This window comes from Clupea harengus, chromosome 2 (genome assembly GCF_900700415.2).
Source record: "Clupea harengus chromosome 2, Ch_v2.0.2, whole genome shotgun sequence".
Classification (NCBI taxonomy): domain Eukaryota; kingdom Metazoa; phylum Chordata; class Actinopteri; order Clupeiformes; family Clupeidae; genus Clupea; species Clupea harengus.
Window position 1 is genome coordinate 12,205,800 of NC_045153.1, and position 12,500 is coordinate 12,218,299.

A 12,500-nucleotide genomic window follows, 5' to 3' on the forward strand; every position below is an offset into this window, starting at 1 on the left:
TATCTTGGGGATTTGGGTTTTTCAGAAAACACTTGGCAATCCTTCTGAACATCTAGCCACTTTTTTCCCCCACTGCTTGGTGGGCTGAGAAAAGAACAGAAAAGAAAAGAAAAACCTTCCAAAGGCGCTCAGTTGTTCTCAGGTTGGATGGAAAATAAAAGAAAATGTCCTTCTATCGGGTACTTACAAGACGGGAGTGAAAAGAAGGAAATTATTCCATTTTTCCGCTCCCTCTTGCTCCGTTTCATTTGTTCCGGAGAAAAGAAGTGGCATTATCCGTGTGTATTGTGCGTAGTACGTCACCAGTAAATAAAAGGAAAGAAAGGGCAGCTTTATCTTGCCTGTGCAGCGTGTTGGCCAATTAACAGCCTGGCCATGAATTGGACACACTCAAGGGGAGAGGAGAAGGCGGCCGACGACCAGAGCCTCTCCAGAAAGCACCAGCGCAAAAGGCTCTTATCAGGCCCGGTATTTGGTTTTAAATATCACCAGCGCAGACACACACACACACACACACACACACGCGTGCACACACGCACACACGCAAGCGTGCACACACACACACACAAGTACGAACGCACACACACACACACACACATTCTTGCATTCTTCATAGCCACTCGCTGCAAATTAATTTTGATCACTTTGAGCTTCTCAAAAACGGATGATTGATTGGTTTCGTATCGGCCTTGTCTTTTCTCTCCCTCTCTCCCTCTCTCTCTCTATCTCTCTCTCCTTCTCTCTCTCTCTCTCTCTCTCTCTCTCTCTCTCTGTGTTTAGGACAGGCACACACCCACCCTCAAAGTCTATCTCAAATATGTATTGATTCTGCTCATTCAGTTGTAAGCGGAGTCGAAATGCTGTGCAAATCAATGCAGCGCGGCTGTGTGTGTGTGGAGGTTTTGATGTTTAATTAGATCGTTTAGTCGTGCCTGGTAAAACAGTCTGTGATTCGGCCAGCGTTTAATTGGGTCCTTCCCCTGACTGCTAGACATCTCTCAGGTATTCAAACCGCTCCGCAGGTCGCGCAGGGAGACGGCGTTACCCTGGTAACCAAGTGGGTGCTGCTGAAGGAGCCATGGCAAGAGTATTTATGTTCAAGGTTAACTTCCAATTATTCCTACTCATGTCTTGGTCTGCCTCGCAAAAGCTCGGTACCGCCTGCTTTGGCAAATGGAAAATAAGGGTACTCCAGAGGGACAAAATACAGGTGGATGATGAGGCCAGCCTTGTTTCCATATTACTGATAGTGCCTCGGATTCTTTAGTTAAAAAATGAAGTTTGATCCAGGAGGGACCACAATATTAATCACACACACACACACACACACACACACACACACACACACACACACACACACACACACACACACACACAAACTCCCACTCACACAACAGAGGTGCCAGATGTCCTCACACATGGATACAGACCTACCTGGGGATGTGTGCACACCAGATCACAAACAAACATACTGCTCTGCCCACACATTCACCAAAGCCACCCAGCCAACAGTTGAAAGCTCTGACCTTGACTTAATTTTGGTTGAGAGTGCTGTTAGTAATTGGAAAGGTGTTGAGGGTCAATAATGTAGCTGCCCCCTCACACGCACACACACACACACACACACACACACACACACACACACACACACACACACACACACACACACACACACAAACACACACGCGCGCACCTCTGGAGACAAGGACTTCATTTCACATTAATTAAGGCCCATACAGTCCTTTCCCTGAGCAAGCCTTTCTGAGTACTTACACACGAACAGATCCGCATGCTTACACATACACACACACAGCTACGGGGGGGAGTGACGTCGGATTGCGTGCGTGATTGACGTGCTGCCTAATGCGCTGCAGAGCAGTACAAGTGTTCTCCATCACTCGGATCGCCGTCTGCTTTAAATCGTTGCCCGCGAGACTAATTAAAGAAACACAAATGCCCGCTAACGCAGGCCTTCAGCTCCGGCTTCCACCTGGGCACTAGCCATGCGTGATGTATTGCCCTGGTATGATTAAACGGGCCTCTATGGCCTCTCTCTCTCACACACACATACACACACACACACACACACACTCAGACACACACACTCCACACATTTATTCATTGCGGAGGACTGACTCTTAGAGAAACTTGGCATTAGTTTGCCAGTGCTGCGCGAAAATAAATAGCCCTTCATGTAAAACCTGGACACTTAGAGTGTCGGATCATCTGTAATTTAGCATCAGTCCACGCTGAGCACAGTTGGGGGGTGCTGTTAAGTGTTTCTCGCGAGGGGGATCATCACCGTCATCAAATGTGGATTACATTTTGTGAAGTTCTTCTGTTATTTATTTCTGTGTTCTTATTATCGTTTTATATAGTAAAACAGTAGGTCATCATCCTGCTATGCCTATTTTGCAAACAATTCACTACCTACCCTTTTACGTGTGTTTGTGCGTCATGGTCGTTATATGAAATTGGCATGTTTGTGGCAGATTGCAGGTCAACACCTAAAATAGTTTTTTTTTTATGAAATTCATTGATTTATCCTTGCAGTAGCCTCTGAACGGCTAGATGACATCAGCACAACACAGAGCCGAACTCTACCCACTCACTTTGTCTCTTTCTTCCCCTCATAGTCTAGACTATCTTCGCTGCGGGATGCTGCTGTAGTCTCTTCAACCTCGGCCTACACCTACCCACCCCCACCACACTGTCGTCCACTTATTGTACCCCATTCTCTGTGAATTTTCCTGGAATGTAAATAATTGCCACCATCGACATAGTTCTCTGTTCCACTACTCTACTTACTCTTATAATAGCAACCTTACGAGCACACTGTACAATACTTGAATGCTCTTTCCCCACCTTATCCCCTATACATTTTGTATGTGTCATATACATACCATGTTATGTTTGTATGTATTGTGCACATTTACCACATGTATGCTAGCATGCTCATCCTGTTACGTGTTTCATCTCATCATGATTTCATCTGCCATGTTCCTGATTGTTACCCTTCCCCTTCTGCCACAAGTTCCCCCCCCCCCCTCCTATCCCTACCCGGCCGGCTTTAGGCAGATGGGCCCACCATTATGTGCCGCGGTTCTGCTTAAGGTGTATTCCTGATTGACAGGGAGTGTGTCCTTCCCCCATTGTGCTTGCTCAAAGTGGGTTCAGGCCCTGGGCTCTGTAAAGTGCCTTGAGATAATGTTACTGTTTTGGCGCTGTATAAATAAAATAAAATCTTCAATGTTTCAGAATCAAATCAAATATTTATTTCAGAGCAGTGGCGAAGCCAATATTAAACCTGTGTCTTTGCGCAATTTAGGCAATCGGAGATGACCGCCAAAATCAACAAAATAATAGCCAACAGCATCAGGGTGATTTAAGATGACCAGATCATCACACACTCTGTCTTTCTGCTCATGCCATGTGGCTCTCTTGCTCTCTTGCGCTCTCTCTCTCTCTCTCTCTCTCTCTCTCTCTCACACTCCCTCTTTCTGCTTATGGCAGTCACACCTGATGTACCTGTAGGTAATCCAATCTCACAGCAGCCACAGGCACAGGCCTCCTCTCCCAAAATTACTTTCCTGCCATCTTATTCGTCTCTTTCTCTCTCTCTCCATCTCTCTCACATTGAACAAAACTTCACTTCCCTGTCATTTCCATTCTGTGTTTTAGTTTTTTCCTTACAAAGCCATCTGGCTAAGCAAGAAGCTATATAATGCGATGGCGAAAGTAAAACTAACTAGCAAGCAAACTAGCTTGAGTGTTTTTACTTATTTTTTAAAATAACATCACCTACAACATGCCTTGAGGTTCAATTCAAATAAACAAACTGCGCTGTCCATGGTTCTGAAATAACCAATCTATCAGTGTTCATATGTCATACACTTACATTCGTTTCGTCACAGCATGGGAACGGCAGGGGAAGGGGACAGAACAGATTTTATCCATCTCTCAGAATGTCAGACCCATCAGCCAATAAAATTGCTCTGTTTCTATGAGGCGGGAGTAATCTATCAGGAACATCATCCACCAAAACCTCAGCTCGTCCTGCAGGCCTGTGCAGCCTCTCTCTCTAGGTTTGTTTATATAACGTGACGCTAATGCTATGCTAGCAACCTGTGAGCAGGGTATGTAGGCCTAGTTCACTTTCATAGGGACAGTCCCACTTGACCATAACAAAACTGCTGTTGACCAATAACCGATTCAGAAGATTCATCTCGTCTCCTAGTTTAAAAAAAGTCTTGTTTGGTCGTAGGCTGTTACTTTAGTTAAAAATAGGGTCGTTTATCTACTTCAAAATGACCTAATTAGCGAGGCGTAAGGGATGAGTTTCCTAGGTCCTTTTTGCCTCAAAATGTTTAGAAAGTCGGTATTTAAACGCTACAACGGTAAAATGTTCCTCCAGCGGTGTCGCCTATCTAACCCCCTAACTGTTTCTTAGTCCCACAGAAAGCCCCATTCAAAATGCATTCCACAGCCCATGGGAAATGAGACTGGATCAGATAACAAGCTCCAAATATTTTATGGTGGAAAACTTCAAAGAAGGCTTTTCATTACTGTCGTCTCTATGACACTTGTGTCTCTGCCAATGCTTTTGTTGTTTTGGCTATTTTTCTAAAGGGTACATAAAAAAACTTGGGGGGGGGGCAGGATGTAACTGAAAGGACAAAGCCCCCCTTGCCCCCTCGCTGTGCGGTGGGGTAACATCACACCAGTGCGGTGTCTCACCTTTGGGATGCTGCTGTGTGGGTTTTGCATTGCTGTAGGGGCAGGCAGTTGGGGTTGATGGATCAATTCAAACAGGGCTGAAGCCCTCCCACAACTCTCTGCTCCTCCACTGACACACCCACACACTCATCAGTTTCCCCTCTGGTGGTTTCATTTGTGTGGCCCTGCCAGCGACTGAGCCAGAATGGAGGAGCACTCAGGGAGCCGCTCCCCCCTCTGCCTCGATCTAATCCAGCAGGAGTTCCGCTTGAGGGGGTCCTCCTCACCGGGTAATTCTCCTCACAGATTGATTGCCAGGATTCCAGAGGGGTCCCACAGTAATTCCAGGGGCAGTGAAGGGTTGAGAGGGGTCTTCTATGTGGTGATGTCAGACAGGGATTGGCCCTTTGCAGATCGCTCGTCCACATTCTGTCGTAGATTCTGAAGTGCCTGGGAGAAATGCCTGTTAGCTGTAAAAATGTGTCTGAAAAAAGCTCATCCAACATGACGGTATTCTATAAATGTGTGTTGTGGACTTAAAACCATGTCTTACCCCAGACCCACCCCACCACACACACACATACACACCCCTCCCACACAAGCAGTGGAGGGGGAGTAAAGAAGGGTATCATCATCCAAATTGACTTGAAATATAAACACTCTTAAACTCATTCTGCCCTTCTGGTTTCCCCCCATCTTTTTCCTGGCATCTGCCAAATCCCATTTCATGCCCTACTTGGATCAGTTCATGGCGAAGGAGAGTGCGGAAGGGAAGGGAGCGCCTTAACTGTGCGGTAGCGCCCGTCCTGCCTCCATTTTGCCAAGGCTATGGACTCTTCGGATCCATCTGGGCTGGTCCACCTGTGCTGGTGGGATGCCACACATATCTACCTACACACACACACACACACATACACACACCTTTTTTAGAGATGAGGGTGCTGCGATATTCTCCCTCTGGCCTGGTCCACCTGCGATGGAGGACGCTCTGGGACACGGAGCCCCTATTAGGCTTGATGAAGCGCGTCCAACTAGCTGCCTGCCGCTGCTTAGTGCCAAATTGATAACTCCTTTCCTTCGCTCATCCGCCCCCCCCTGCACTAAGAGACGCGCGCACGCCAAGCAGCAGAAACCTAAGACAGCAGAACGAACAGGGAGAGGAGAGATGGAGGGAAGGAAGGATAGGAGAGAGGAGGGGGGGGGAGAGAGAGAGAGGGAGGGAGGGAGGGTGGGAGGAGAAGATGAGGATGATCTAGGGACCTGTGGGAAGACTGGCAGCTGGCCCTCCTCTTCTCTGCGTAGAGCAGGAGTGGTGGTGTGTGTATGTGGAAGGATCCAGAAACACATAGGGAGATGGGGTGGTGTGGTAGTATGTTTGGTGTGTGTGTGTGTGTGTGTAAAGTAAAGATCCGGAAACAACTGAGGGGATGTTGTGGTGAGGAGGGATTCAAGACCCAAGAGAGGTTATCACCTCAGAGCATTAGCATTATTTACATTTAACAGAAGCTTTTATCCAAAGCGGCTTATAGTACTAAGGCATCCATTTTAATGGTGTGTTTGCTGCCTGGGAGTCAAACCCATGACCTTGGTGTTCATTCCCATGCAACACATACAGAAGGTACCATAGAATCTCAGAATGATCTACAGTAGAACACATACAGAAGATACCATAGAATCTCAGAATGCTTTACAGTAGAGCACATACAGAAGGTACCATAGAATCTCAGAATGATCTATAGTAGAATACATACAGAAGGTACCACTGACCCAGAATGATTTACAGTAGAATTGCGGGCGTGTTTGTAGTTGGTGTCTGTGGAAGTGGAGTCCATGACCCCGGTCGTGACCTCTACAACAAGCCGAGGCCTGAAGCAGCAGAGATGGCAGTGGGTGTTGGAGGGGGCGTGCTGTCTACTTATGTCGAGGACAAGGGCAGGGGCGGGGTGCAGAGGGGGCTTTGCTGAAAGGAGGACTAGAAGAGATAACAGGGCTTGGTATGCAGGCACACACACACACACACATACACACACACACACACACACACACACACACACACACACACACCCACACCCAGAGCTGTGCTGCTGTAGGATGCTGGTGGGGCTCCAGGCTCTGGGCTGAGAGGCTGAAGCACGGGTCCTTCAGTGGAACCAAGGCAGAGATGCTGAGGGATTACTGGACCCAAAGTGTCAGTGGAAAATTGGATTTTTAGCGAAAGCACCATTAAAGCATGAAAGAGAGAGCGGCAGAGGAAAGAGGGAGATACAGAGGCAGAGAGAGAAGGAGAGAGATACAGAGGCAGAGAGAGAAGGAGAGAGATAGAGAGGGAGAAATAGAGAGGCAGAGAGAAAATGAGAGATGGCCAGGGAGGGAACGTGTGAGATTGGTGGTGGTGGGGGGTAGACTAAGAGTGTTAGTTTTGTGCAGCTGCTCATGAATTTTTCAGAATTCGAGATATGTGTTCAGAGAGAGAGAGAGAAAGAGAGAGGGATAGAGAAATAGAGGGGGGAGAGAGAGAGAGAGAGAGAGAGAGAGAGGACCTCTCCTCTGAGCTAATCCTCTGGATTCAGGATTTATTCGTTAGAAAGTGCCAGGGTGTGTCTGATTTTGTGTGTGTGTGTGTGATGCTGTGTGTGTGTGTGTGTGTGTGTGTGTGTGTGTGTGTGTGTGTATATGAGGTCTGTATGCATATTAAATGCCACAGTTTGTGAAGATGATGTACCAGTAAAGGGAGACAGAGTAAATGTTGATGGACTTGCAGCTCAATACGTGTCGGTACGTGTGTGTGCATACACAGCTGTGTCTGAATCCATCTTCACACACACACACACAGAGACAGACACACAAACACATGGACAAAGACACACACACACACACACACACACACACACATTCACAAAGCATGGCTCGGGCTTGGTTTGTTTTTCAGAGATATCTATGCCCTGCATATGGGATTCTGCGTCAAAGACAGATGTGTCTGGGTATGCAAACATGCATGCCAACGTCTGGATATGCATAGTGCTTTCCCCCATCTTTATCCCTGTGTGTGTGTGTGTGTGTGTGTGTGTGTGTGTGTCCACAGCTGTGTGTATGTGTGTTTACAGCTCTATGTGTGTGTGTGTGTGTGTGTCCACAGCTGTTGTGTGTGTGTGGCTGCGCACCATTGGCTCTTCTAAATCCGCTCCCCGTGTAAACTGACAGGCGGTGCTTATGGCAGTCACACCTGATGTACCTGTAGGTAATCCAATCTCACAGCAGCCACAGGCACAGGCCTCTTCTCCAAAATGACTTTCCTGACATCTTATTCGTCTCTTTCTCTCTCTCTCTATTTTTCTCTCTCCCTCCCTGCCTCTCCCATACACTTTCTCTTTTTTTCCCCTCTGTGTGCAGTCATTCAGTCTGTCAACCATGAATAAACAAATCCTTACAGCACCTGTCACACACAGTCCAGTCCAGCCACATTCCCTGACGTTACACGGATAACAACTCTCTTCTCCGTCTCTTTTGTTTTTCTCAGACTGTCATATTCTTTTCTTCTCCGCCTCCGGCATTTTTCATTCTTTTCTAATTCCTCACATCTCTGTATCGTTTCAGCATCGCGTCAGACCATCAGCCTGAGTGGATACGTGTGCGAAAATATTTGTAAAGGAAATGTGTGAATATCAAAACAGTCTGTTTCTGAATGAAACTAATTGTTCTCTTTCTTTCCCTCTTTCTCTTCTCTTTTTTCTTTTCTTCTTCTGTCTGTTTCTCCTGTAGGGAGTAAGCTGCGAGTCCTCAAGACCAACCAGAGCCTGCAGGTGCTGGAGGATGGCCGCGTGCGTCTCAACTGCTCCATGGCGTCCCAGACCAGCCCGGACTCCCAGTACACTGTGCAGTGGTACGCGCGGCGGGCCCGCACCGAGACGGAGCCGCCGCCAGCGCTGGCCCTCGAGTCCGGCGTCGGGGCGGTGGCGGGCGCCGATCCGGACGAGCTGCTCCTGAGCATCGAGCGCACGGGCGCCTTTGAGTACGGCGCCTACGCCGAGGAGGAGCGCCTGCGCAGCCGGCTGCAGGCCGAGCGCCGTCTCCGCGGCAACACAGCCTGACGCTGCACCGCGCCGAGACCAGCGACTCGGCCACCTACTACTGCCTGGTGGAGGAGTGGCTGACCGACCCGGACGGCGCCTGGTACCGCCTGGCCCGCGAGGCGTCCGGCTTCACTCACGTGCTCGTGAAGAGGCCCGGTAAGACGTGGAGAATGTGAAAGATTATGCAGACTGTGTGTGTGTGTGTGAGAGAGAGGATGAGAATGAAGTTAGTGGTGTGTGATAAGACTGAAAGTGGAGACATTTTATACGGAGGGCACTGATGGTTTTAAGGGCCACACAGAAGAACCAAATTGTTATTAGTTAGTATAAATAAATAACCTGTAGCAAGAAGATGTAGCAAATGTAACCATTTACAAGGCCGTGTGAAAGCCAAATTGAGAGGCGATAAACATTGATCCCTTGACCATTTCGCTTCTTGCCATCCAAACAGCTTTATATGCCACCACTGAAGGAGGCAGTGCAGTGTTTTGTATTTGCCTTGGGGCCAAAGCACATGGCCTTGGGGCCTAGGTTATACATTCAACTGTGAGAGAGTGATCGGTTGTCTCTTGAGACCGTGTCTCTCCGGCTGCTCTAGGGAAGCTGTGCTCAGGTTTACCCCCTTAAATATTAGCACAGGAAGTGTAGCATAATGTAGCATAAGTTAATTACAGCATGTTATTCTTTCGTGTCTTAAAATAGGACCCGGAGCCATGTAAAGCAGACATGCCTTCCTATTATATGTTCAGTGTGCGCTGCCTATGTGGTCCCCCTGTGCCTGGCCTCTGGCCCTCATGAATCCCCCCAGACTGCCTTGGCACTGTGGCCTGTGAAGACAGTATATAGATATACAGTACCAGTCAAAAGTTTGGACACACCTTCTCATTTTTGGAGAAGTTTTTTCTTTACTTTTATTATTTTCTACATGGTAGATAACACTTTTTTTGTTTAGTACATCATTCCATATGTGTTCCTTCGTAGTTTAAATGTATTCAGTATTAATCTACAATGTAGAAAATAATAAAAGTAAAGAAAACACTTCTCCCAAAAATGAAAGGTGTGTCCAAACTTTTGACTGGTACTGTATATTATAATAGGTACTCAGACCCACAGTGTATGATACGTCTATAGTATGCAGGACTATGCACCATACCAAAGTACTATACACGATATGTGCGTGTAGACAAAACATGATGTCTGCTCATCAGTACACAAACCCTTGCTTGTCAGCGCAGGAATCCAACACACACACACACACACACACACACACACACACAGAGCATCTGCACGGATGAGCTTAGCCGTGTTGCCCCATGTATTTCCACAGGGGTAATGTAGTGTAATTTACAGTATGGCTGTTACCCCGGGGTGTGAGTGTTGGCCCTGGTCCAGGGAGGGCTGTGGAGCGGAGCGGAGAGGAGCGGAGGTCTCTGGGGGTTTGTGTCTGAGCCGAGGCTGAGACAGGCAGCTGTGTCAGCACTGTTCACCCCCTTAGGGCTCCCAGCAGGGCCAGCCCTCGGCTCATCACTCATGAGAGAGAGTGTGTGTGTGTGTCTGTGTGTGTGTGTGTGTGTGTGTGTGTGTTTCTCAGTGACTGTGTCTGTGTGTGTGTTTGAAAGAGAGCGAGATTTGAGTTTGAGTGTGAGAGTTATATGTGTATGAGAGAGTGGCCGATATGTTAGGGAGAGACAGGTTGTAGAGGTTGTGTCAATTTGTGTAGAAAGTTCATAAATGTGTGTAGTACTGCTGGTTATTGTTATGTTATTGCTGCTAATTGTGGTGCTACAACTCCAGACTCCTGCAGCTAGCGCTGGTATACTCACAGCTGGTGCTAATGTGGCTACCGTGATTAGCATGGCTAGTTTTGAGACTGGGCTTGTGACTGCGGTTCTGTGCTTAGCGACTCCTGCTGCCACTTTTCCCGCTCTGTTGCCCACACATGGTGCAGTGACCCCCTAAACCCCCCCAACGACGGGCTGTGACCACCCAGCCATATCCCATAACCCCCTCCTGGCTCTCCTTGTGAGGGCCTCGTCTCGCTCTGATGACCCTAATCACACGTCCACCTGCCCCATGGCCTGGCTCAGGTGCCCATGCGGGGCTTGTGAGGACACATGGCAACAGGAAGGCCAGGCCTGGGGCCAAGGCAACTGGGCTCCCTCCATCGATCCTGGCTCCAGTCCTGCCTCACCCTCGGCCTGTGTTTGTGTCGCCTGCTCTCCTCCCCGCCTCTGCTCACCAGACTGTCTGTGCCTTTGAGTCTCTCTGGCCTTTTCCTAGATGCTCCCCCTTGTGATCTTTATCTGACTGGGTTGGTTGTGTGTTGTCTTTCTCATTCTCTTCATCTCTCTCTATCTGTCCCTTTCTCTACCCCTCTCTCTCTCTCTCTCTCTCTCTACCCATCTTTCTCTCTTTCTCTACCCCTCTCTCTCTTCATCTCTCTCTCTCTACCCCCCCCCTCTCTCTCTCTCTACCTCTCTCTCTCTTTCACTACCTCTCGCTCTCTCTCTCTCTACCTTTCACTCTCTCTCTTTTTCTACCTCGCTCTCTCTACCTCTCTCACTCTCTCTCACTCTCTACCTCTCTTTCTCTCTCTCTACCACTCTCTCTACCTCTCTCAATTCAATTCAATTCAATTCAAAGAAGCTTTATTAGCATGAATGTTTTCAACACTATTGCCAAAGCTGATTCAATACATACATAATACATACATATTACATACACATACAGAAGGACAAATATAATGAACAGAGTTGATTAAAAATAAATAAATAATAAACAATAAACATAACAATAAACAATAAACATACAGTTAGTTTGGCATTCTGTGGCCTTAATGGCTGTCCCTCAGGTTATGGCAGGCTGCCACATATCCGGCAGCTAGATTGGCTAAATCCCTGTCTTCCCCAAGTATGTATGGCAATTTTGCCTCTCTACCTCTCTCTACCTCTATCTCTCTCTCTACCTCTCTCTCTCTCTACCTCTCTCTCTCTCTACCTCTCACAGCATTGTTTTCTTTGTCTCCACTCTTGTTTTCTTCTTGTTTTACTCTTCCCCTCTCTGATTCTCTTCCCCAGCTTTCATGTGTCTTCTCCCTTCATCCCTCCCTCTCTGCCTCCCTCTCTCTCTTCCTCTCTCTCTCCCTTCATCTCTCCCTCTCTGCCTCCCTCTCTCTTTCTCCTTCCCTCCTTTTCCTCTGACAGCGGTCTTCACAGCCAGCGTTTCTTCCCCAACATTTGCCCAAAAACAAACAGGTTATCACCTCTCTGATGTCCCACAGACCAATCTGTTGGGCCGTATGTCCTGGGGGCCATTAAGATGCAGGGTGAACCCGGCGGGTGGCCGTGGCATCTGCCTGACCAAAATGTTTGAAGGTCAGAGAAGGTGTTTTGGCAGAGTTTAGCCCTCGCTCATCTTTTATTTAACACAGAGTGGACTCTGCAGCCGCAAGACTTTTCTGTTGGCTGTGCTGAAACAAGCGTGCGCGCGCACACAAACACACACACACACACACTCTTACACACACACACTCTTACATACACAATTTCACACACACACACACACATACATACATACTCACATGCACACACACACACGCACACATACACACCAGCTGTTTGATATTCTGAGAGAGTTCTGAGCCCTGAAAACCCCACTTTTGCTGCAGTTCCTAACAGTTACATCACTGCACAGTATTTTCCCCCAGTATCTCCA

General features: G+C 47.9%; 1 protein-coding gene across 1 annotated transcript in view; it reads left to right on the forward strand.

Annotated features, from left to right (window-relative positions):
* Positions 1-12,500, forward strand: part of LOC105904639 (immunoglobulin superfamily member 3-like) — a 155,649-nt gene that overhangs the window by 138,659 nt on the left and 4,490 nt on the right. The window contains 2 exon segments of the mRNA XM_031582787.2: positions 8,476-8,793; positions 8,796-8,942. Coding sequence (XP_031438647.1) covers positions 8,476-8,793; positions 8,796-8,942 — 465 coding nt within the window.